The sequence below is a fragment of the Malaclemys terrapin genome, chromosome 7, assembly GCF_027887155.1.
Source record: "Malaclemys terrapin pileata isolate rMalTer1 chromosome 7, rMalTer1.hap1, whole genome shotgun sequence".
In the NCBI taxonomy this organism is placed as follows: domain Eukaryota; kingdom Metazoa; phylum Chordata; order Testudines; family Emydidae; genus Malaclemys; species Malaclemys terrapin.
This window is the reverse complement of record NC_071511.1, coordinates 109,977,940-110,005,788: the sequence shown is the minus strand read 5'-3', so window position 1 is coordinate 110,005,788 and position 27,849 is coordinate 109,977,940. Positions and strand designations below refer to the sequence as shown.

The 27,849-nt window shown below is 38.2% G+C and overlaps 1 protein-coding gene across 11 annotated transcripts in view; it reads right to left on the bottom strand.

The window, feature by feature from the left end:
* FGFR2 (fibroblast growth factor receptor 2) overlaps window positions 1–27,849 on the bottom strand; it is a 97,990-nt gene that overhangs the window by 29,430 nt on the left and 40,711 nt on the right. For 3 of the 11 annotated variants that reach the window (XM_054034084.1, XM_054034088.1, XM_054034092.1), the window contains 4 exons: window positions 26,896–27,019; window positions 8,640–8,830; window positions 7,634–7,772; window positions 3,285–3,487 (listed from right to left, as the gene is read on the bottom strand). In XM_054034084.1, coding sequence (XP_053890059.1) covers window positions 3,285–3,487; window positions 7,634–7,772; window positions 8,640–8,830; window positions 26,896–27,019 — 657 coding nt within the window. Of the gene's footprint in view, window positions 1–3,284; window positions 3,488–5,902; window positions 6,048–7,633; window positions 7,773–8,639; window positions 8,831–26,895; window positions 27,020–27,849 lie in introns of all 11 variants that reach the window. The other 8 variants (XM_054034081.1, XM_054034086.1, XM_054034090.1 and 5 more) reach the window with 3 other exon arrangements.

Here is a 27,849-nt window from a genome sequence, read left to right as displayed (position 1 = left end):
CCAAGTTCCCCAATTTTTCAAGTTTGTTTTGAATTCTAATCCTGTCCTATGAGGTCCTTGTTCTAGTGTCTATTGCAGGAATATAATTCTCCAGGTTTTCTTTGGTACCCTTTTCAAAGACAGATATTATGTTTGACCTTCTCTACTCCTCAGCTATCCTCCATTATGCTTAATTGTAACTTCCTAAATCTGAACTATTTCTTTCTCTTTCTCTCTCTTCTTTTTTAATCCTATCAAATACCATCATTCTGAATTATGTTATTCCATTTGGTGAACTCAGTCTTCCCTCAGATCAATTAACCTATTTATCCTTTTTATCATTACAAATACATTTGCTATATCTCCATAGTTTTAGCCTCAACAGCCTACTTCTAGCCCAGCTGATAGGCTCATCAAATTAATTTACATGTATTTAAAATATGTCTCTCTGTAAAATACCTTCCCTTCTCACAACACACAAAGGAGAAGGGATTGAAAATATTTCCTTCTGATCCACTACTGTAATGAATACTTGGAAAATTTGCTAGGCATGAGGGCGTTCCTACTTATCCATTAGTATATTTGTAACCCTGGCAAGTCACAAGCTATGGGACCCTAACGTCCAGAACACTAAAGTACAGTGTCCTCTATTTTATTAAAGGCATAAAATTGTTCCACAAAACAAGTGAAAGTTCTTACTGATGTTCAACCTTCCATTTTGGTTCCTCTGCCCAAAGAAGTGACTATTTGAGACCTATGCTCTGACTGGTGTCATAATACCCAATCCCATAAGCAGTTCGCCTCCCAAACCTGTGAATAGTTACTCCCACACAGAATGCCAAAGACACACACCAGTGTAGGCCCGATTTGCTGTAACTAAGTAACAGCACTGAGCTCATAGGAAATTCCGGTTCAAAAAGAAGGTACCAGAGCACAGTGAGGTCAGGGCAAAGGGTGAGAAAAATATTTTTTTTCTGATTAACTTCATTAACTATAACATCTGATTAACTATAACATCTCTGGAATGTGGAAACAACTGAATTTTGGTAGGAAAAAAATCTTACATGTGTAGAAGGATAAAACGTAGTGGAAATTCACTAAATAATAGTTATAATACTCCCAACCTGAGCACTACAGTACTCAGCAGTAAACCTCTTCCCACCTAGAGAAGATGCCATTCACAGTCAAACTAATTCCTCATCTTTGCCAGTTTCATTCCCATGCTTAAATCAGCCCCTCGGGAATTTGACCCATCAGCAGAGAATGTATAACACATGAAGAATTCACTACTGATGACAAATGATTAAACCGAGGGCAATTATTGGCACAGGATGTCACACACATACCGAAAAGACACCTAACAAACCACCAGTCCAAAAGTATTTTTCATCAGAAAAAAATGAGTTCACAATGAGCCTTAAGCCTGGCTGGTGACCGTGAAGGCACGCAGAGGATTCCAATGGCATTTTCTCTGTCATCAACATTTTAGTACAATTCTTGTCATTCAGGCCACAGTCCAATAAATGTCTTTTATTGTAGGAGCTGATACACATCTCCTTCTCTGGATAAGGGGGCTACATTTAAAAGGCCTTCTTTGTGACGAACAATTGACATAGAATTTTTAATATATATCTGTGTGGTGAAGAGAGACATGTCATGGCTCTTTCTGATTAATCAATCACGTTCCACAGGCTTAATTGGCAGGGCTTTGGGAGGGTCACATCAAACTTTCTCTCTCCTCATTTGCAATTAAATGCAAATGCAAGCAAGTTTAGAAACAGAATTACAATGTTTAGTGACGAGCAAAGAGATTCAAATAAAATCAGAACTGACACAAATCTTTGACTATAAGAGGAAACCAAACATATTTAAGGTTTGAAAAAGTTTGGGCATTGGGCTATGAACCTCTGCACTTCCTGTATTAAGGATCGGAGGACTAAAATATTGCAATAAAGGTTCCTCTCACAGTGTTTCTAACCCAGAAGAACTAGAAATCCAGCAAAAGCAAAAACAAAACAAAAAAAGCGTAGCTTATTAAATTAAGACTCATTCCCACAATAAGAATCTAAACGTCTATATGCTTATCTACATTGAAAAAACAAACTTTCTGAGGGACACACATTATTACAAATGATATAATATTCTGAACAGGCTGCAAAAACAATGGGAATTTTGTACAAACTACTAATCTTATAGATGGGTCAGATCCAAACACCTCTGAACATTAGAAAGCAGAATCTGAATCTAAATTTTGCTGATGGACCTTATATTTTTTATAATGAAGCACACCCGCAAATCCAGACACCTCTGAATCCTGAGGCATTGGAAATCTGGGAGTGAATTTTTGTGGCTTAGGCCCATTTCTTCTGAAGACTTATAGCAAGAAAATCAAAACATATTAAACTACAACCTCAAAAGAAACAAGTCTTTTAAAAGAAGATAGTATGTGGGAATCTTGCTGTTTTGGCAAGTGATGGGCTTATGACAAAGCTAAAAAGCCTATTACTTGCTCGACTGGTTTGTAGTTCCTGGTACTGCCCTCTCCAGAGACTTTTATTGCCAATGATGAGTCAAAGTTGCTTTAATAGATTCAATGAATGTTTCACGTGACTTTTTTTTTTTTGTGATGTATGTTTCAAATTTGGTATTAGTTTTTCCCTACGGCCAGGTTCCAATTGCATCCGCAGCTTAATCAAATTGCCTTTGAGAATTTGTTTAATCTCTCCCCTACTATTTGATTATTCTCTTGTGTATTTCTGAAGCTGTTTCTGGGTCTTTGGTTAGCATTATGATGTACTGAAATTCCTTCCCTCTCAGTCTCTGGAAATGCTTCCTAAAAATTTCCTCTTTCTGTCTGGTACGCACTTACTACAATAATAGGTACCTTAGAAACAAAATTATAAATAAAATTAAATAAGGATCTATTGTGACGCCCATTTTTTAAGCCAGCTGGAAATTTTCCACTCACTTCAACGAGCATTGGATCAGGCCATAATTGCACCAAGTGCATTTTCCCCTGTGGACTGCTAATATAGAACATGCTTAATTTTTAATGTCCCTTCCCCTACCACCCACCCTGCTTTCTTCATCCCTGGAGGCATACACTCTACATTTAGGATGAGGCTCTCCATATTCTGGCTTCCTAGGGTTTTAGGCACTGAAACCAACTCTTTTATGGCAATTTTGTGTGCAACTGATTTGAATCTATATCAAAACTCTGATCTTACAAATCGATTTCATGGCTCTCTTGCTCTCTTTTCTTTTGGGGAGGGGGTAAAAGTTTTTTAAACTCTTTATCTACTTTCTGTTACCTGTCTGCGCAGAGGAATGCGCTTAGTCAGCTTGTGCACGGCAGGCTGGCTGCTGAAGTCCGGCTTCTTGGTAGTGTTCTTCATGCGACACAGGATGACTGTCAGCACCATACAGGCAATTAAGAAGACCCCTATGCAGTAAATTGCTATCTCCAGGTAGTCTGGGGATGACGGATACTCTTTTTTTTCATCAGGAGCTAGGTTGCAAGTTTGGAGGAGGAACAATCATGCCACAGAGTTAGCACACGGCACAAACATGTATCAGTACAGTAATTGGAACAACATTAAATTACATGGGGACTTCATGCAGTGACTTCATGAAATACAGAATACTGTTGATCTCCAAAGAATTTGTTTAGAACATCTCATAATCAGTACACTGGTCTCCCTCTCCAGATTGCTGGTTCAAGATCATTTTGAAGTGTGTGTGTGTGTGTGTGTGTGTGTGTGTGTGTGTGTGTGTGTTTCTCTCTCTGTTGGTCTTTCTTTGTTTGTCTACACATATATATAAATATATAGTTGTTGAGATTACTCATTTTGCTTCATTGTGAATTTAAAAATTAACACTACCTAGCTTTGTTTTCCAGTTCTGACTTTTAAGCCAAGCTCTCGAGGAGGAGAAAATGGGCACATAATTCACTCCAGATGAATAAATAGTTAAGCCAAGTTTTTGATAGCAATAAATGACAGATTTAAGTCAAAATAATTCACAAGAGCATTGTATTTAACTTTGCTAACCGGCTGAACGCACATTTACAGACAAACACTTATTCATTTAGCTAGGCTAAAAGAAAGGCTTATAAACTCCTAAATAGAACGTACTTGGGGCATGAGCCTGCGTTGCTTGTGTATCCAAGATTTCCACTGGGAAAGAAGTGCACAAGGAATGCAGGATCCATCAGACCCTTATAATAAGTGTGCTTCTTAACTCAAGATGGGATTCTTAAATTAGTTGAAGGGAATTAGCTGCCCAACTTCTGCTTAATTTCTATTTCAGTTGGGTGCCTGATTCCCTTAGGCTTTTTTGAAGAGCCCAGCCTCAGACTAAAAAGAATAAATAAACAAACAAGATGACTGAATTGCTTTCAATACACTTTAATGATTCTCCTTCAGTCAGACCTACATAGTAGTTTTCATACTAACCCAGCACTTTTTTTTTAACCTTATCAGTGGTCAATACGGGTCAATAAGATTAGTCCTTATTTTGATATACGTGTGTGTGTGTGTGTGTGTGTGTGTGTGTGTGTGTCTTTTTGTAAGTAGCTGCTATTCTTACTAAAACCATTTTGAAGTTATCCTCAAGACGGTTACATATGCAAATACTCTAAGTTCATCTTTATATAAGCCTTTATCTGGAATATGCCTCCAAAAATGCAGCATTCCATAGTAATCAGTGGTCACTCTGCAAGCAGTGCACATCCAAGTTTTCATTTTCTTGTACCTCGTCTTCAGTTAACATCATATTTCATTCAAGCAAATTGGTTAAAAGATGATAATCAGTCACTTTCAAAATGCAGACACTGCGAGTAGAAGCAAGCTCAGCATAAGCACTGTCTGACTGCTTAGTGATGAATGAACCATGCAGGCGTCAGTTCACTGGGCAAGAGGCGAGTGAGATATAATGGAACTGTTTTGTCCAGTGCATTTTAATAATAAAGACAAAATGGCCAGTAGATATTAAGAACATTTCACTTGTGTAGCACAAACCATAACTACACAATTATGCAAGACACACATGCAGGTAACTGCACCTTTTTCTTAGGATTAAGAATTAATTAATGCTCAAGTACATAATGGCCCAGCAAACCTCAGATAGTTCAAGTTATCTCAAAGGTAACATCAAGGCAGTTACATTATAGCTAAATAAGAAAGTTTGACTAGCATAGAAATAAACTAAAAGGTTACATTTTCTGATAGCTAACAATTGTCAGGCAATAAAGCGCATTGATGTTTGTTTCTCCTAAGAAAAAACATCAATCCCCGCATTCCAGGACATGCTTTGCAGTAAAAGCAAATTAACTATTCATTCTCTTGAAACATGCAATGTTGAAAGATGCACAGAACCGATTCCCAAGGTATATAATACACTGCTTCTGTATACATTCTGCTGGTTTTAAAATTAGACCCAATGATTCTCACAAGAGACTTAGGTTATAAGTAAAAATGAACCCAATCATATTAAATGGCTTAGAGATTTTGCTGAAACATACTTTATAGTGGCCAAATTAGTTTCAAAATTACCAAGGTAATTTTGAATTTCATCTTATGGGGAAAGTTTGTGATGATCAATGTGTTAATTCTCAGTATCTCATTAAGCACTAAGAAGATATATTTCCTTCAATTTTCTGATGAATGTTTGATTAAAGTAAAGATGTTTAAATTAAGCCTGATAGTGGTTCAATTTGTCCTTTACATTTTTTATAGCTGCAGACTAAGTGCAGTTCTGTAAGACATTCACAGACTTATCAAGGCAACTTTCTTTAAAAATAATAATAATTAAGAATGTTGAGGATAATAAAAGCCCCGTTTCTGAGACAGAAGCTGTGCTAATTCTGCAGCAATCAACAAAGAAAACAAAAGAGGAAAAACCACTGAAAGAGAGCCGTGTATACCTGGCAGAACTGTCAACCATGCAGTGTGAAAGGATATCCCAATAGAATTACCCGCCAAGCATGTATACTCCCCAGCATCCTCAAAAGTTACATTCCGTATATAGAGAACCTCAATTTCTTTGTCCGTGGTGTTAACACCGGCGGCCTAGAAAAAAAAAGGGAAGCAAGAGAAAAGCTAGACATTGTGGGAATTCTTGTGGACAGGGCTATGGAACCACAGGGCTTTGCACTTTGTGAAGTCAGTGGTGTGCAGATCCAAAGTTCCTTCCCCATCCACAAATCCCTCATCCAAAAGGCGTTTACCAACAGGTCCCAGCTCACCTCAGAGAGTAATCAACACCCTTCACCAGACCTAAACTCACCACCTAAACATGCATGCAATCAAATGACATGGAAAAATTAACCCACAACACTTAGTTTTCTTTCTTCTTTTTTTAAGAATAAAAGTAGATTGAAAGAAAAACAGAGAGAAAACAAAGTAGGACAGTATCTGGTACCACTCAGCTACCAGAGAGAATAATGCCATACAAAAATATACACTGAAGAGATGAAACCTAAGAGGCAAATTCTGACCTCAGCTACACAAACAACTTGTTCGCTATCTTGAGCAGAATATGGCCCTAAGGATTCCTTATCCATTGCATTGTATTTAAATATGACATATTATGCAATGCTGCCAAGTCTCACCATTTTCAATTATCTAGCCTCATGATGTGCTTTTCTTAAAACCCCATCTCCTAGAATCATTTATGTGAGAATCTCAGCTGCTCCTTCTTCTTTTCCCCTCATGTTACTAGCCCATGATTGTGGAAAAAAGCCCTACAGGTTAAAAAACGAGGAGGCAAACAAAATAGAACCCAAGTATATATATAAAAATCTCAGCACATGTAAACAAATCTCATGATTTTTGATGCCTGAACCATGTTGTTTGAAAGTTTTGTGTTGACAACACTAATCACGACACGTCATCTTTTGTATAATCGATTATCCAAATTTTTACAGCTAGAATTAATTCAGAAAGAGAGACTTTTAGCCCTTGAGCCTACAAATTGTTCAACAGGGGTAAAGCACTGCACTGACTGCTAAGAGGAAACTAGGCCAGACATATAGAGAACACAATTTTAAAACAAAAATAGAAACTACATTGAAGTAAATGAAGGAGAGACTGAGCAAAATTTTATCCATCGTTTTTTCCAATCATTTCAGGTATAAATTGTCAATATGATGCTGCAAGCCTTTGTTTTTTAAATTATAGTTATTTTGTAACAAAGTAATGAGGGGGGAATCAATCACATGCAATTTATGTGCATGTAATTTAGAAGGTCACAAATGACTAAATATTGTGCTAACTTATGTCTTGATATGTACATATGTAAATTGTATATATTTGCTGCAGCAAAAATTAGACCTTAATATTATGTAATACCACCCTGTATTTTTTATGATGAAATATACAGCATTAACAACAAACCTGAATGCAGAGACAGACATCAAATACAAGAGAGAATAAAATTGGTTAAGACAGATCAACTTCAGAAAAACACAGAGCACAGACAGAGACTATTGTGAGAATTTTTCCATGGCTGCTGGTGTAATACCAGTTGCATCACCAAAGGAGGATTAAAAATATACCAAGGCCAAAGAATTATCCTACAAGCTGCCTGCAGTCTCCCAAAGCACCATTTTTTTTCAGCTTCTACACATCCAGCTTTCTTTAAAAAACATTGTTACCTTTTGTAACAGTGAGCCAGGCAGACTGGTTGGCCTCCCCTATATAATTGGAGACCTTACAAATATATTCTCCAGCGTCCGCCTCTGTCACATTGTACAGCGTCAGCACTTCAGCATTGGAACTATTTATCCCCGAATGCTAGAATAGACCAATAACATAGGAGAATAATGTAACTGCTGCCCAATATGGACATTACTCTGTTTATGGTCCCACCACCAACACTCCATGAGAACATACCTTCCATTTAGTGTAAACACCAGTGTCAAAACATTTTTTTTGTTCTTTGGATTTTTTAATTAGAAGTAACTAAGAGGAGTTGTTAATAGAAGTGGGGGAGGGGAAAGGAAGAGCACCAGAGCTGGTATACTAGTTCAATGGAATAACATGGTATAAGCTGACCAGTCTGGACGCCAACTGGTTGGATTCTTGGCATCGCCAACCAGTTTGGAAAACTTCATAACAGAGAATTTCCTTAAACGAACTTCCTTAGAATGCCTGCCAAGAAGAATAACCTTGTGCCATTGATATGCCCCATCAAGTTGGTGAAATATGGACATCTCTGCAGGCTCCACATCCAGAGAACCCAGCACTGCCAACAGTCATTGGCAGCAGATCTCACCATTACTAAGGGGCCTTTGAAAAGAAGAGGCTCAAGAAATGTGAGAGACGGAGTAGATTCTCTTTGGTTTGTTTTGGATGCTCTCTACAAATAAATAGCATTGAAGTTCTTTTAGTGGCTTTTCACTTCTTTGAATATAGCATGCATAAATTATTTTAGAGATGGATTTAAGAAACCATGGAAGAACAATAGACTTTCCATAAGCTAGCGCAATTAGCATTTAGACTAGAACATTTCAACATAATATTGCATTCGTAAGATATGTTCTTTTTTTTTTTTTTAAGCTAATCAGCTTGAAAACAGAAGACCTGATCTCAAAACTCTTGGGTTCACACAACATATATTCCATGCGCCAAATAGCTATTTAATGTGCCAAAACGCCTCACCTTTAAAACTTGAAGATACGGTAATCCATCTGGCCCATATTTACTGCCATTCTTCTCTACATGTTTTATCCACTGAATATGAGGCTGAGCATCACTGTACACTTTACAGACAAACTCCACATCACCCCCGACCACCGCAGAGGCATTTGCTGGAAGGCCAGCTTGGAGAATGGGCCTGTGTGGTGATCGTTCTGTTGGGATGGGGAGTGGGAGCGAGAGAGAGAAAAAATAAAGATGCATAAATAAATAAACGGTGCTGCCAAGAACACTGTTATGAACTCAAGCCAAAAAGCCCTGTAAGCCTGTTGGCTGACTCCTCTGAAATAACACTGCAGCCAAAATCTATAACAAAAATTACACTTCAAAGGAGATCACTTGAGTACTACACTTGTAGTACAAAGAATACCCATTTAGAAGGGCGGGAGGGGAAGAAGGAGGGGGGACAGGAAAGAAGCCACATAACAAAATTTACATTTTTTCAAGGTTGGGCCACCATAGAATAAGGAAAATAAATTTTACTTTACAGTTCAGCATAACAAATGCTTTTGAGTTTTTATTTATTCTACTTAATATAAAACCAGAAAAGAAAAAAAACAACAAAGTTTTATGACTTTATACAATTAAATAATCATTGCTCTAAAATAAATGAAGTTATTATAGGCATCAGTAAAAGAGCTGCATAGGCATCAAACTCTTGGTGTAAGAGGAACAAAAATTAAGTAGACTTTTGAAACACAGTGAACAAAAGTCAACTTTTATCAACTACAGCATCAGAAATATCAAAGTTGCTTCCTATTCTAAGTATAGCTTAGGGGAATATGGAATTATCTTCAATACCATGATGGGTTTACTGTCAGTTAACTATTACTTCTACAGTCTGTGAACCTACAAGAGGAGTCAATATGCTACTGTCACTAGCAGAAAGCTATTGTCAAAGTATGTAAAGATTTGGGATGAAATCCTGGTTCCATTGATGTCAATGGGTGTTTTGCCATTGAGTGCCACAAAGGCAGGATTTCACTCTTGGAGCCTGCTTCTACATTCTTTGTGTGCCCAGAGCCTGATCTTGCACCTACTGGAGCCAATGGCAAACTTCTCATTGACTTCTGTGACAGGATCAGCCTCCCAAAGCTTCCATGGGCTACACTGGGTGGACAAGGAACTCTGACAAAGCTTAAAACCATTCCACCTGAATATGATGTCAATTAGAGTGAACAGATGTCCCGATTTTAAAGGGACAGTCCCGATTTTTGGGTTTTTTTTTCTTATATAGGCTCCTATTGCCCCCCACCCCTGTCTCGATTTTTCACATTTGCTATCTGGTCACTCTAGTGTCAATTAAAGTTGTCTTAATGACAGCCCTGCACATTGAAATCTCCTAATTATCCACACATCATAACTGACAGGAGCAGTGAAAACTTCCTCACAGTACATCATTCAACATCCTCAACTTTGAGCAGTCTAGAAGTGAATGCAGTATACTCTCCATACCCATCCACCCCTTGCCCTTTCTTCTGAGATGAACAGGGGTTCCAAGTGGTACTATTTGTGAGGGACATTTCTTGTAACCTGGATACCTATTAGAAATGAGACTAAGACCAGTAACTCACTTCATGTAAGTCACTAAATAGCTGTTGGATGGTAAATATTTACAGTTAATACTGACCTAGATCAAATTTGAACTCATGAATTAGAAGTGAAAGTCACGTTGCCAAATCTCTTGAGCCATCCAGGGCCCCTTCAAAACATTTTGTTGAAAAGATAAGAAAAGAATAATGGACCTAAATATGTACAGAGGCAATGTATTATAAGAGCTTAAATGTTATAAGCCAAATCAACTGAATTTCAAATCAAGTGTTCTTTCTTAAACATACGAGTTTCCAATAAATTGTTTCACAAGCAAACATTGCGAGTGTAACAGCAAATAATGATGCCCATTGAACAATGGGATCTTTCATACAGTCCAATATATTTGGCATGCTGCAAGCATCTACTGGGAATGTATTCACTGACGCAACGCTGGCAGTGTACTACAAAGCAGCAGTCTTGTTTTACTTTTGGAAAAAGTGCATTTGTGTTGCAGTTATTAAATTATTCCATGGCTATCTGTGTTATTTTCCAAGGCCTAGGAACAGCTTAATATTTAATTTGTAAATTACAGTAGAATGTATAAATTACTATTTTATAGTCCAGGAGAGAACTTATAAAGTTTCTCACCTTATGCTAAATAGGGTCTAATTCCATGTTCCCCTGCTCCTTCTTCTGGGTACAGAAACAGCAAGCATGGTCTCCCTTTAATAGAAACCTTACACCATCTTCCAAAACTTATTACAGCTGCCTTCAGTATAAAATGAAACCTTAGAGAATGTTATTTAAAATGTTTTTTAAAAGTCAGTAGGCCTCATGTTTCATTTCTCCACATCAGGGTTTGATTTCCTTTGTGACCTTACTCTCTGCCCTTAAACAAACCAGAGAATGAGGCCTGAAACATCTTGGAAAAGTTCCTACTATGCCAGCATCAACACACAAAACACGTTTGGTTTATCTCAATAGCCATCAACAATTTAATTTTTTATTGATGACTGTCAACCCCCCTCCCCTCCAAAAAAAGGCCAAGAAAAGAAGTAAAAGCAATGTTTATATTCCTGCTCCTAAATTACTAAAAGAGTCAGGTCAAACGGGGGTAAGGATTTGTGAAATTTCCTCTTGCTATGTCCTTAAATGCATTTCAGTTAAATGAATTAGAAGCAAATTAAAATTTGCACACTGGGATATAAACTGCTGATCAGTGTTTGTTCAACTCCTATTCATCTACTTCCAGTGGACAGGCAGACTACACAGATTTAGAACTGATCTCTATGATTCAGAGCTTTTGCAGTTTACTCTTAATCCCTGATCCTGCTACTTGTTTCCCACTATGCATGGAGCCTTGCTGAAGTCAAGCTACAGGATACAAAGTCACCGGGGCTCTGTGTAAATCCTGGAGTCTGTGTTCATTAAATAAGGTGCAAGATCAGGGCATTAGATAATTACTTCACGTGAAACAGAGTATTTATTAACATAGGGGAAAAGAAAACTATGGAAAAACTAGTAAAATTGAAAAGTTGTGACCATGTTGCTGACAATATTTCTGTGTAAGATATTTTTGGGAAAGTCTCCATCAGAGTGCTAAAATGTCATATACTGTTTCTATGCAATGTGCAAAAACTAATCAAAGAGACTGTGCATCTTTATATGCTATCTCAGAGCTTGTTTATGAATTCCAGGTCAATATGTGCATTTAAAACATAAGCCTTACATTAGTACGCAGCTATCCCCATGTTGACAGTTGGCTGCTCAAATATCATGAGGCTATGAAATCTGCTCAATACAGATAGACAAAAGAGTTGAAAGTTCTCTCTCAAAAATATCCCTCAAAGTTAACAGGAACTAATTTTGAAATAAAGAACTTGTCTGATGGATACTTAAGAATGTAGATTTATTTTGTATCATCTAACAATTGTAGCTAAGCATTGTAGATAAACTAAATTATGGAGAATATATACGGTTTTGATAATTTGACTCAAAATAGTAAATATTTTGATAAAAGCAACTTGGTCCCAACTGTCCTCTCAGTTATACCAGCTTTACACTGCTGTAATTCCATTGATTTCAGCATACTTCCTCCTTTTACACCAGTGTGATAGAGAGGTGAATCAGGCCCTGGGGAAATAAATCTTTGCTAATTGACCATTTAAATTTTATAGCATTCCATTCCCAGTGCTAACATAACATGTTTGCAAAAAAACAGGTCAACATTAACTGCTGTAACATGGGGGAAAGCCCTAGAGAGTAGAAAGATGTCCTAATGTTTTCGGCATACTAAACACTGCATTTCTAGCACCATAAAAATTACTAGGCCCTTGTTTCATTCCGACACATTAACTCAAATCCTCAGATTTGAGGATATTTAATATCTGAACAAAATTTAATTACTGAACAAAATTCAGGTCTACGGGGTATTTCAAAGATCAATTCTGCTTTCTTAAAGTGTTTTTTTTAGTAACTCACATTACATCGCTTTGAAATAATAAAATATATTTTTCTCTAAAATGATCTGGAACTAGCGAAGTACACTGCTAGAAAAATATAAATTTGAGCAAGAGCATGTTAAATTTTACTTTCCTTCTAATTCCTCTTGAAGTCAAACACTGTAATATTTTACAAACAAAAAGCATGGCTCATTCTCAGTAACTATAGAGAATGTGGAGATAAGTAACTCAGAGTTTAAAAAAAAAGAACAGCCTATTCCCCTTCCAAAGAAGTAGGTTTCTGGTCAACATCTAAAGAGTCAATCATTCACTAGAGTTCAATCACTTCCTTTACAAGAGGCAGAGCCACAATGATCACCAGTGGAGGTAATGCCTTATTTCAAAGCTAAGATATCTAAATTACATACCGATATATAAATATGTTCAGGGTTTGTTTTCCCCTGCCCAGTTTTTGAATTGCCTAAATAGCAATAATAGAATTGACATCTGAAAAGACGGAGGTTGTAAACAACTTGCAAACAAACAAAAATACCCACCAATTTATAAGAAACGGTCATATTTTAACAGATGCATTACTGAACCTATTAACATTAAAGCATCAGGCCAGATTGCCTTCCCCCAGCAGAGAAATCTGCAGAAGGGAGCCAGGAAGTTCAGAAAAATCCACGAGATTGACCTCATGGAGTTTCCTGCAGAGCATCACTTTGGAAGGCAGTTGGTTAGGAAATGAGACCTCCCAGACCCTGCAGAACCTGAGGCTCTGGGCGTGGGGTTGGAGGGAGGTGAAAGGACACGGGAATTCTTCCCTCCACAGAGCAACAGATACAGGATCTGTCCTGCAGATAGCTGACCCTTCAGATGACTGTGCTTAGGGTGACCAGATGTCCCGATTTTATAGGGACAGTCCCGATTGTTGGGTCTTTTTCTTATATAGGCTCCTATTACCCCCCACCCCCGTCCCAATTTTTCGCATTTGCTGTCTGGTCTCCCTAACTGTGCTAGACCCTCTTCCTTTCCTGGACATGCAGTCAAGTGAGTGTCTCTGCAGCTTCTCAGCAGCAGCTATTGAGATGACTCTGCAAGAATGAGTGACACTCAAAGCTCCCGCCATTATCAACACTATTATGTAAGCACCTTTATTTTCAGTAAGATCAGTCACCTGCTAAATGTGCCTTGCTAATTACAAGTTGCAGAAGAGCATTAGTTCACTGCCTTTTCAAGGATCTCCCTAAACTCATGATTGGTCTTGCATTCATTAGTCATCTTTCATTTTCCAACCTTGTAACAAACATGCTATTTATTGCCAACTTTGACAGAGTTTTTGTGATGTGGACACTTGTTTCCTCTGATCATTTTAATTCTCTATTGCTATAGTTTATAATATTACTTCTGATTAACAGTTCATTTTCAGAAGCTAGTTGTCTATCTTCTGCACTCAAAACTGACATTAGAAAGCTTCATTTAAAGAGTCTCTAAGGGCTGGTCCACACTAACCCCCCAGTTTGAACTAAGATACGCAACTTCAGCTACGTGAATAACTTAGCTGAAGTCGAAGTACTTTAGTTCAAACTACAAGGTACTTACCGCAGGTCCACACGCGGCAGGCAGGCTCCCCCGTCAACTCCGCGTACTCCTCTCGCGGAGCAGGAGTACCGGCGTCGACGGCGAGCACTTCCGGGATCGATTTATCGCGTCTAGACAAGACACAATAAATAGATCCCAGAAGATCGATTGCTTACCGCCGAACCTGGAGGTAAGTATAGATGTACCCTAAGATATATGACGACAATTCACTTGTTCTGATGAATTTTCAGAAAAGTTTCTAAAGGCCAGGAGGAAGATTGGAGATCCACTAGGGACAGATTTGCTGGGTTGATGCATGTGAAGTGTGCTATCTTCATCCCAATTTCCATACCTCTATGCCCCACATTCTGGATGCTGTAGTGGGCCCCAGGCACCAGTGTCAAAGAAAGGGATGAAAAAGAAAGGCCAGAGGAGACGTCCATTGTCCATCACCAAATACCTCAGCTACCAATGGTAAATCTGTCCAAAAATTAATGAAGCCTCAGGCTGCATTAATTGTTGCTGGAGCCTTCTCTGCATTGGGGAATCTTCTTTCAAGTAGGGCTCTGAGGGAAGCTACGGCCATGGGAGTTCCAGCCAGAGTGGAGAGTTCAGATGGCCCTGTGTCCCCAGCTGCACTCAAGTTGATCTGCAGTGTCACGGGCTATACATTCCTAAGTAGAGTGACATAGGAGGGATCAAACTGGCAAGATGATTAGAGGAAACTTCAGAGTGTCCACAGAGATTTCCTCCCTCAGTGTATCCTCATACGGTGGCAATCCATGCCTAAATTTCCTAACTCCAGAACTAAGCAATGGTTTATGGGGGCCTGTATCATTGAAATGCTAGAAGGAAAACACTATTCATTCCATTGCACTTGCTCAATGATGTGCAGAAGTAAAGCTGAGGGATGGCTGCTGCTTCAGGAGACTAGCGACAACTAAGCAGGTGTAGGCAAGTACCTCTACTAATTAATGTCATATATTATATATATACTGAACCAGAGATGGAGTAGCTTCAACCAGCGGTGTGTCAGTTTGGTTTCTCTTGTTTCACAAAGCACTGCATTCTGTTTATACCCAATTCAGAAGCTCTGGTGAACTGTGATGCTCTATTTTTATATATAAAATAATCATTCACTCTGTAATTTTAAATTGGAGATAACCACATGGTAAACTAGAGAAAATATTCCTTCCCAACACTGGAAAGAATATCCCTGCCATAGAGCTGTTTACTAACAGGTAACTCATAAGCAGAATGGACTATGGATTTTGCAGAATGGATTACGGTTTGGACCAATTTTGTTCATCAGAGCTGGTCATATAATTTGTTACCGATGTTGGCATCTTTGATAAAATAATTGTTCCTCAATACATTTTTACTAATTATTCGAGCAGCTTAACTGTTCAGCAACAGTTTCTTATGAGTTACAATAAGTATGGACTGGTTAGAAGATTTTTTTATTATGTAATTATTGTTCTGCTAAGTTTTTAGGGAAACATGTGTCTTCTATCTTTTGATTATATTCTTCTCTTTTCTCTGTATACAATATTTCTGATCAGCTCAAGACTCCTTGAAGAGGTAATACCTAAGACCCCAATCCCACAACCGTTCCCATGTTGGTGGACCCCTGTGTTTCGAGAAGCCCTAATGAAGTCAGTAGGCTTCATGCAGGCACAGAGGTCTGCCCATGTAGGTGCTGACAGGAACTAAAGTCTTTATCCTATGTTTTCTTCACCATCTTCTTTGTTCCTTTGACCTAGCGAAAGTTTAGTGGCTCCAGTTTTGTATGACTGGGGTGTTTCTTTCCGCTGCTGTTTCACATGCTTTGACATTTCTAATTACAGGGTCTAACTGTCCACTGAAGTACTCCAGTTTGACACTAGCTAATGGAGCTAACACTGTCATAAGACTGGAATACCACACTTGAGAGTCAGAGGCAATATTGTTTCCCTAAAGTTGATTACTGAAAAAGAGTTCTTAGGTAACATGATGAGACTCACAACTTTAAGAAAAGCTTGAATGGCTTCACTGGGATTATCTGTGATTTTTAAACAATTATAGTTTTAAAATATATAATGTCATTACAAAAACTTGGAGCAGTTGATAGACTGTATGCAGTAAAGCATTTATCACCGTGTTTCTTTGTGCCATCTGAAAACTGTCTTCCTGGTTTAAAAGTAATCACATCTAGGTCAATTTAGAAAATGACAATACCTTTCTACCCTTTACAAAAATGACTCATGTGTTCAACTCTTTTGTTCTTCCTTTTACTTTTCACCTCAGACTTGAAATATTGATCCCTCTTCGGCACTCCCTATGTGGACAAAACTCCCACTGATGTCACCCTGTCTGCTTATATTTTCTCTGAGATCAAGCAAAGAACAATTTAATTGTGGTGGCTCGGTGTAAACAGCAACAGCTACCACAGACCTTCCAGCACCTTGCTGTGTTTTTTCAAGCAGTCACTGAAGCATTATTTTTTTTAAATGTAAGACTCTGGTCAGTGCTTGCAACTCTCAAGATTTATTCCAGGTGGGAGCCCTGACATGTAAGGACAGGAAGGGGAATTAAGACTAAGGCCTCAGTCCTGCAAACGCTTATGCATGTGCTTAGCTGTATGCACCTGAGTACTCCCATTGACTCCTAAAGGACTGCTCAGGTGCATAAAATTAACCATGTGCATACACTTTTTCAGGATTAAGGACTAAAACTTCACTAGCTCCCAGCAGGGTGGGGATAAGACAGCTGTAGCAAAATAAAATGGAACATGACACTACAAGGAAAAATGCCGCTTTTATAAGGGCTGAGTGAAGTCAGTGGAAAGATTCTCACTGATTTCAACAGGCTTTGGATCAGGGCCTTATAAAAGTCATGTAAAATTAAATAAAATCTGTTCTTTAAAATCATGAGTGTACCAGAGGGTTTAAAAAAAAAAGACAGGTCAAGACATAGTCAAGAACTGAAGCATGCAACATGAACGTTCTTGTTTTAAAATGCTAAGTTGTCAACACACGGTAATACTTAATACTAGACTAGCCTTAGTGCAACACCCTATTGTTAGTCTGCCACAGTATGCATTTCATCAGCCTCGCCAGAGTGAAAAAGCGTCTTAGCTGAAAAAAGACTCATGTCTGCCCTACTAAGCCTAGGAGTTCACGTGTGGTATCCCTGATATGCTACATGTATAAGCAACAGCTTTATGCACATCTGAGCAAAGGAGAAATGCCTCATTTGGGTCTGAAAAAAAACGTGGGAAGCAGAACAATGAAAAGCTTTCCACTGAAATTACTTCTGATTTGCTTCTTCTAAAACTTCAAGAGAATGTGAAAAGCGGCATGTAACGCCTCACGGACAAGGCTGGAAAGTGGGGAAAATGTTACTATCCAGGCCATTTCCAGATGTTTCATTAAGCTCCTTGGGGGATGGAATTGTGTGTTGTGGGTAGCAGTGAGCACCCAGTCAGCACGCAACCACTTAATAATGGCAATGATGGTGGAGATGAAGGGAGTGTCTTGTGGAAAAAGCACAGGGCTGGGTTCTATATCTGACTCTGCCAAAGGTTTGCTGAGAGGACTCTGGCAAATCACAACCTTTCTGTGACTCAGTTCCCTATTAGTAAAATGATGATAATAGTATTTTCCTAACTCACACAGGTATTGTGAGATTTAATTAGTTAGTTAGATGCTATAAAATGCAAAGTATTAATGATTATTAGTGTGGCTCCACCACATATTTTCTATCTCCAAACTCTCCCTTCCCTGAAATGTGTCTGCCCTCAAAATAGACAGGAAAATACCATTGAAACCCTTTGAGTTCTTTTACAATGTTTTCACACTTCTCCCTCTTCTTACTGTACACTAGTTACTGTATCTAGATGGGCCAACTGCAAACATATATTTGTTCATCTCCTTTAACTTAACTCCACTGCTTCAACAAACAAAGCTGAAGCAGCTTTAATAGAAAACATTTAAGCTGGCAATGCCTGGGCACAAACATACTATAGATCAGGGGTAGGCAACCTATGGCACATGTGCCGAAGGCGGCACGCGAGCTGATTTTCAGTGGCACTCACACTGCCCATATCCTGGCCACTGGTCCAGGGGGCTCTGCATTTTAATTTAATTTTAAATGAAGCTTCTTAAACATTTTAAAAACCTTATTTACTTTACATACAACAATAGTTTAGTTATATATTACAGACTTATAGAAAGAGACCTTCTAAAAATGTTAAAATGTATTACTGGCACATGAAACCTTAAATTAGAGTGAATAAACGAAGACTCGGCACACCACTTCTGAAAGGTGGCCAACCCCTGCTATAGATGTACCAAAGACAAAGCATGTCTCCCATGTAATTTTCTTCAGCTATTAATCTCCCTTCTGTATCTAGATCTGTCTGACTTTTAACATAAGCATTCTAATGGGCAGGACAGCATAACTTTCACATGTAACGGGATACACGTGATGCAGAAGAGCTATTTCCAGTCATCTGAACATCTATCAATTGTTTACGGGTTTACTAAAAAAAAACCCCAAACAAACTACATTCCTCATGCTAGAGGTGCTCATTAATTGACAGATTTACACGTTCCTCCCTTGAGGTTCAGAAGCATCATCTCTATCCTCCTGGCCGAGTGTATTTGATGGAAATGCCATCTCACTAGAGCTGAGTGAAGAGCGGAAAAAAGTCGTTTGTTTGAATTTGAAAGTGAATGCTGACTGCGGACATGGAAGCATTCTACAAATATTCAAACCCAGGTAGGTACCTGTATTAGCACAAATACCCAGCCAAAACAAAGTTAAGCTCAAATGCTCAAACAGTCACACTGAAAAATGTATACTTGAAACTGACATTTGAAATATAAGTTGTGTTGGTTACTAATGTGTCTCATCCAACCAGAGAAGAGAAACAATACCAGCTAGCTCACGGCACTAACCAACAGTGTGAATTTTAAAATTTAAATAGTGACTATTTGTAGCAAGCTGTTCATGAGCTATTGTTATGACAGAATAATTTGTGAAGGTGAGAAATAATTTCCAATAACGGATACATTTGAGAACTTTGCAATCTGCTTGCCAACATTTTGCAAAAAGAGAAACATAAAAGTAGTTAGTCATTATGAGTTTTCCATTCAGCTCTACTTCTAACACTATCAATGTTGTTCTTTAGTAGACCTGAATGGATGAAATATTTCAAAGAGCAATCTGAAAAAAATAATCAATTTTTATGTATAGAGCATTTCTCCTCCTAAAATATCCCAAAATTCTTCACAAACTATGGTTTTTAATAGGGCTATTAAAACAGGGCTTTAAAAGGTTAATTAAACCAGCTTTAATTGTATTTCCATGCTTAAAATGCAGCAACTGCTACTGAAGCACCTTGGGAATGGTAGCAATCCAATGATGGTCTAATGACTTAAAATCCTCAACACGTTTGACATGCAGCCACATCTGGAGTAAAGGGCACATGTCCCCTCTACTCCCTGTTGTGCAGAGTGCTATTTGCATGAAGGCTGCCAGGGAAAACCTCTTCTTTTATATCTTTAGTGTCTTTGCAATGCCCACAGAATTCCACATCTCATCCAAGAGATCTCACCCATTAAACTGCATGGTACTTAACCTATCTGCCTTAGAAAGATGGAGCACCAACTCTTTTTCCTGATAGCTTTAATTATTAAGGCATGGGTAAACTGCAATATAATAATGTACTCGTGTAAACAAATGCACATGGACCAAAAGAAGGAGTTGAATCCTGGGACCTTCAGAGCTAAAAGGGTGAGCGCCCTGTGATTTGAGTTGAAGCACTAATAGCAGACTCATTGCTGGACACAGTAGCAAACTCACACCTCTTACATGGATAAGTCTGTGGAGTGGAGGGTCACAAAGACACTGATTACACAAATGCACTTCAGCAAGTGCCAAACGCACATCTAGGGATACAACATGCTTATTGGTATTTTCAGACAACTCTTGCAAACTTCTACTTGAAGTTCCGTGAGTGTGAAGCTGGATGAATTAAAAGGCAAGATTAAAGATAATAATCTGCACAAGAGCTGCAATAATGTCCCGTTCAGCATTCCTCAAACCAAAAAGAGATGGTAAGAAAACAGGAAGTGGGACAGGGAGGCCAGGCCTCTCACAAAAGATTCGGCAGAAAGCATTTCAAACGTGACAAATTCTGCGTTCACCCAACGGATGAAGTAATGATGCTAGTATATGTTCATAAAATATAATTTAGCCAGATTACTTCAATGAAATCAGAAGCTTCAATGCTATAAAACTACAGTTTGGGAATATTTTGACTTTATTAACAGGAGCTGAGGGGGGGAAGGACAAAGATCAATTCACTTTCCCTTTGCTGAACCATCACACCACAGTCTTTATTCTCAACAGTGAAGCACACAGCCTCAAGCACTAAACAATCTATGTAATTTCTTCTCAGAGTTGTACATGTGTTGCCAAAAGCCCAATGCTGGATGTAAAGTCCACAGTCAGGCTTATTAGTACTTTGAATAAAATCTTCTTTCCTTCTCAGTTTAACCAAATACCTGAGGGCAGTATGTATTCCTTCATTCTTTCCGTCTCTGTCCCATCATGTCCCAGGCTGCATGCACTCAGGTGAATATGTCACGCTAAAGCATGCCATGTAAAGATCTAGTCAACAACTTTCATTCATGTCTGCCAGAAATGCAAGTTTGGGCTTGGTCGTAATACCTACATTTAACTCCTGACAGACATGGATGATACAGAGGGCAAGCTATACATTTAGACAATGTAAGTCATTATTGATCCTACATATAAATTGAATACGATATTTAAAAAAAATAAATTGAAGGGACACAGGCCCTTAGGTTCTGAAAAGTAAGTGTTTACAAAATCTAAGATCAATGGATAGATTTCCCTGAATTTGGAAACAACAAAATGGAAACACACCTCTTTAAAAAGGAACAAACAAACAAAAAAAACCTTGCAGTGTTTTTTGCAACATTAAGGCACACTAGAACCTGAAAGTGAAACTGACTAGAAACAAAAGTGAAGTTCATTCTCATTCCCAAAGAGAAATACAAAAAAGAAAACAATCACCAACAGTGAAAAGTAGATTGGCTGTTTAGAATCTTTGATGGTCTAATAATATAACATAGTTAAGAAAATTTGCTTCAAAAAAATAAGAGGTCTAATCCTGCAAAGACTTCAGTAGGTAACTTTACACACATCAGTCAATGGGACTACTCACATGCATAAGTCTTTGCAGGATCAGGGCAAAGGGTTTTAAACAGAACAGTGTTTAACAGAACCTTTTAAATGGCTCCTCATGGAGAAGTTATTCTGCCACCATTTTCATCTGAAATAGTAATTACGGTAATAGAGTAGAGCTAAAGGTACTCAACTGCATTTATATTTATATTCTATTAAACAAAAACTGAACCACAAGTATGAGCCAACTGGATAATTTAGAACTGATTAATAACCAGCTAAACAGGTTGCAATAGTACCTTTAAAAAAAGACAAAAGTGTTTTTGACAAATTCTATTAATTTCATAGTAAATGGCATAGTCTTCCTACACATTCTTTGAGGATGTTGAGCAGTTGTTAGCTGCTTATAACACCCAGTAGATGAGGTAACGTGAAGCACCTAAACTGAAACCTAACCAATCTTTGGTTCCCTAGATAATCACATTACATAGGACAAATCGCAACCTACAGCCTGAATGTTCAGTGAATATCTCTTTTTTTCTGTTAAAATATAATTCAATTAGTTGTAAAATTATTCCCATGCTTAAAGAGAGCAACTGCTACCCAAGCTGCACCCTGGTGATAATGGCAATCTAATTTTATAAAAGCCCCAGCACTGCTGTGTTCCCAGGTTGCTTTCTATAGTCTGAATTTGCTACATACAACTGGTACGTGATAACTGTAATTTCCAATCATTTTCCCTTAAGATTGAATGACTTTATACATGGATTTTGTGAGCTTCCTATTAAATACAGCAGAATAAAAAGGTACTTCACCTGAACACTAATAACAGCTGATGAACTAAAATTTACAAGAGGAAGGATGGTCTTATAATTGAAGGCACTGGACTAGGAGACTTGGAACTGGATTCAACTCCTGGCTTCCCATAGGCTTCCTGTGAGACCTAGGGTAAATTAATTTCTCTCTGTGCCTCAGTTCTCAATCTATAAAACAGGGATGATAATACTTCCTTTCTTCCATCCTTTACGTATTTCGATTGTCAACTATTACTATTTGTACATACAATGCCTAGCACAGTGAGTCTTTGATCTTGTTTGGGGCTCTAGGCACTACCATAATAAATAAGAATTTAATTATTCCCTTCTGGACAAGGCTCAACAAAGTGATTTATACAGGGAGTTTAGCAAGATCCCTAGGGGCATGGAATCCTTCCCATAGGCCATGGAGTCCCAGAGATACTGCTCTGTGTCCACTATCAAACCCCAGGACTCAGCTTTTTGTTGCTATGAACAAAAATAAGCACAATCACTTATTACATGATGTTAATGCCTTCTCCCACCTCTGTGGGAAGTTTAAGTACTGTGGAGGGTTTTATTTAATGCTTGAAGATCATAAAAGATGATAGCCCTTTGACAATACAACTAACTCTTTCACTGATGTTTTCCTGGCGCTCTGGTGAAGAGAATAGAGTGGGAGACACAGATGAGAGAAAGAGTATTGGTTTCCAGAAAACACACTTCCCGGTTTACAGGGTGAGATGGATGGTTGAAAAGGTGTGTGTGTAAAACAACTGAGCTATACTAGAACTTTAAAAAATGTGTCAGGCCTGTAATAAATCCTCATCATCTGCTGATACTGCAACCTAATTGTCTCACGGTGAAATTCACCCACTGGCAAGAGACCAACCCAAAGCCCAGGTACCACTTAAGTCCCATTGTGAAAGCAAATGTGGTGTCTGTTCTGTTTGCTCGACCCTCTGCAGTGATGTGAATTGCATTAGAGCTGGTCAAAAATTTGGGGAGGTGAGGCATCACAAAACATTTCAAGAATCATATTGTCCATCAAAGTTTCCTGACCAGCTCTACTGTACAGTTAGAAGTTATTGTAAATATGGCCAAGTCTTTTGTGATATACATATGGATGGCTAATAATTTGCTACTTTTATTTCTATTCCCACTTGCTGTAAGAAATTCAGTCTGACTGTGTGCCAGGTTTGTAAATTTGAATGAGAATGTCGGAGCCAACTGAGTCCTTATTTTATAAGGTTCTTCCAAGTAATTACAAGTAAAAATGACTATACTTCACACCTACATTTTGACTGAAAACCTCTCATGCTCTGCTGGCTCTGGGCTTCTACGTGTCAAAAGGGTTCAGGATTTGGAAAGTTATTTGAGTCGAGTAATAATGGATATTCCCAATTAGCATTGTGTCATTATTTGGCATGAATTTTGCTGGGATACCTCCCAAAACTGTGACATAATCAGAGGTTTCTCTACATTACACCGTATAGTCAGCTGCTCGTTTTATTAAAATAGATTCCCATTTTTAATACTATTCCTTATGACTTACACTAAAAATCAACTCTGGAACCAGTTAAATCATTTAGGAAAATCTATTTCAAAGAGTTTCAGCTGACAGTTTTCAAACATTCTGAGTATACAACTTGGCCTAAAATTATGGCCTGAAGTTTGTGAGAGGTGATCACCAATGGCTAAACATTCCAAGGAGTAGGACTGACTCTTAACACACATCCACAACCCTCCTTAACCCTATGGGAGCTGAAAATGTATAGAGCAGAATAGAACAAACCAAACTTCCATAGAAATACACCAATACAATAGACAAGGGCTGACAGAGGTCTCCTTCCGTGCCTGACTTAATTCAGTCCTCCACTCTGCCTCCTGCCCAACCACCACACTCAGTAGTGGCTTTCAGTATCTCAGCAGCCACGGAAATCTGCCTGACCCCCTTCCAACAATCCCATCCACATGCATTCAACCGAGGGTCCTAATCCAATGTCCTAATCAGTACAAAGACTCATAGTGGCTTCAGCAGACATTGAATCAAACGTCTGTCTGTACATGCACATATAGGACTTCAAGTCAAACATCCCCCAAAAAACATTTTACACACACACACACACACACACACACACACACACACACACACACACAGGGTTATTGGGGATTAAACATGGTTATGCACACTTTAAATGCTAAAATGGCTAGCTTCCAAAAAACATGAACTGCCACTTTCAAAAGTAACCAATGATTTTGGGTGCTCAATTTGAGTCACATGAAAGGGGCCTGAGCACCCACCATCTGAAATGTGGTGTCTCAAGTGAATACCTAAACATGGAGGCATCAAAAAATCACTAATCACTTTTTGAAATCTTGGCTTCATTATTTACTTTTCTGCTTCTCTATAGGAAAGGAATAGACATTTATATAAATGACATAATCCTTGTTACCATTCCATTCATTCATGCAGGCCACTGTGATTTACTGCCAGGAAAAATAAACTTCTGCATAATATTCCTGAATGCATGACATTCAGAAAAGGCTTAAAGGGGGAGAGTAGGTAAGGGGTTTCTGGCAAATATTTACTCAAGTGACAGCATTATCCATGGTGAACACATTTGCTAGAGAACTGGCTGAAAGGGTACACAGTCAATGTGAAACTGGCCAGTTTTGGCGCCTTTTAATCAGTTTCACTTCAGCTAAGAAAATTCCAGGCATTTTAAAAGGGTCCTTTTTTCCCCCCTTAACTTGCTACAAACACTTTGTAACCTCAAGCAAAGTGGAACAAAGCCAGGACTTGAAGGGAAAAGAAAATCACTACAGAACTCAGTACCACTCTGTTCTTACTTTGCTAGCATTCCCTGGTGAGCAAATGTGGTTCGACTGCACCCTTCCACCAGCTGGTCTGCAAAGGATGGAGCCATGTGTAATACAATTTACTACAATTCCTGGCAGCCGTTGGTGCTGCACCCTCAATAAACTTTGTTTAAACAAGTGTTCAAACAAAAATGGCTTTGTCCCTAAGTTAGTTCACCTCAACTGTATGAATATGCTCTCTATGCAGACTACGAAGTGTTGCTAGTGCTGTAAAAGGCCCGACATTTGTTTGGGTCTTAACTCCATAAGAAATTGCATCTCTCTTCATGAACCAAAGCTACAGCAGTGATCTGCTAAATAGCTCAGATTAACTAATTTTTGAAATTTAAATGTCTGGGGGAAGGACATCTTCATTCGAGGGCATTCTCTGTCTCTACTGGTCAGATAGGGCCAAGTTTGTTGAAGAGGTGTGAAGCTCCTCTATTCTCTCAGGGTGGGAAATTCAAAAGTCCCTAAGTCAACAGGATGTGCTCCTAAGCCCCCGGGATGCTTTAGAAAATCTCACCCTCAAAGTATTCTTGGGAAACATTTGTATTCACAGCTGTATACAGGGTGGAATTTTTTGCAGATTTGGACAGTTGTGATCTAAACGCAGCATTGATTTTTATTAATTCACTTACAGGTATCCAGAGACAATGTGTTGGGTGCACTATTATTTGTATAAATACAATGAATGAATATAGAAATGACAAAAATGGGTCACTGTTGGTCTGATCCCTATCCAAAGTTTAATGCTAAGACTCCTGTTGATTTAACAGGAGATGGAATGGACCACCTGTCTCTAGTCGGAACTGGCCTGCAATTGCCCAAAGTTACTTTTCAGTGCTGAATGATCAGTGGTTTTATTCACTAAGCTTCAGATGTCCACATCATTTTCACCATCTGGTGTGAGCATGAGCTACATTCACATGTTAGAAACTAAGGACCCAGTTCTATCACCAGAGTCATGTTGAGTACCACTACTCACATAAGTATGTACTACTCAGAATGAGCACGTGTGGCAGAATTGGGTCCTGAGATTTTAGGCCCTAATTAAACAAAGCAATTAAGCATGTGCTTCAATCCTATTGAAGTCAGTAAGCCTTAAGCACATGATTAAAGTGAAGCATGTGCTTAAGCGCTCTCCTAAATGAAGGCCTTGGTACTGATAAAAATTTTCAAAAAAAAAAAAAGATTCTCAATCAGCTAAATGTTTTCACAACATTTATCCTTATGTTTCAATAAATGATATCAGCACTTCACAGACCAAATTCTGATCTCAGTTACATAAGTGTAAATCCAGATTAATTGTACTGATTTCAAGGCCAACACTCCAGAGTTACACAGGTGTAACTGAGATTAGGATCTTTGCAGGAAGATTTTTTTTCAAGCTATAAATTACAGTAGTTCAGAGAACCATGTGACAATTCTGACAACTGCGGTGAGATCTGAATTATTTACATTTCATAATGCACTTGTAAGTGTACTGTAGCATATTGTATAACAATAATGAATTCATAATATAAGACCTCATACACTTGGGTACCACATCTTTGCTGAGACGCAAGGAAACTGGTATGAGAGTGTGAGTGGGTGTGAGAGAGAATTTATGCATAAGGTGTGTGATCAATGAGGTTTTGCTGTAGTTGCAAGGCAGTAGAAATAGCCTCAAAGAACAGAAGTTACATTCTTATATCCAACCCTGAAACCATCCTTAAAATTAATAAAAAATATCCATTACATTTAGTTTTAAATAAAGAAATAAAATTAATTTAAAATAATTCTTGTAGTTGATAGAATTTTACTCACCGACAACATCTAGGTGGTATGTGTGATTGATGGATCCATATTCATTTTCCACTATACAAGTATAATTTCCTTTGTCAGATGGGACTACACTCTCCATAATGAGACTCCAGTGCTGGTTTCGTACCTGATAGGATTTCAATAAGAGCGTTTTAAAGAGTTGATAGCACAATTTTGTACTTGTCTTTCCCACATAAAAGGAAGATATTTTTTTCCATTACACAAATGTTTTAAAAAGCCCCGGCAGTGCTGGATTGACAGTTCTGGAGACCAAAATCCTTTATTTATGCACAGAGCAGCTTCAGCATAGGCAGTAGCAGTGAATGCTGCCACATCCTCCTTTACCAAAGTCCTTCATCCTTAAGTTGGAAAAATAGTCTTCAATGCACATTCAGTCCTCAGCCATTCTGTTTCAACTGACAACAAGGGTGCCACAATAGTCCCAGTTCGGATTATGGTTTTATGACGTAGACACCAGTCCACTAGAAACTGAATTTAGATTAGCAAGACATTTCACATCTGCCTCCAACAGTTATCTGATGGTATCGGCTGTCTCACTCTAGCAGCCAGGGCTAGATTTTTCCAGTGATAATCAAAAGTTCTATAGCCCACTGACAACAGTATTACATATACAGAGTTGTTATAGAGCAAAAGAAAAAACAAAAGTGCAACATTAATACTCAAGCAGATCATCTATTATTCTAGGAATCTAATTTATGTCAACAGAGCATCTTTTCAAGAAAACAGTTCTAAAAATTCCTGTCTGATATAAAATATAAGGCCATCTGAATGTTGCAGTGACAACCTTTGGAAGGTGAAAAAGGAAATTACGCCAGAATTAAAAAAAACACCTCAAAGTGGTATTGTGAAATTAACATCTAGTTAGATAAACTCAAAAACTTTCTAACTTTTAGATTGAGTGATTAAATTTCTGTTCAATTTTATGAACTATAAATA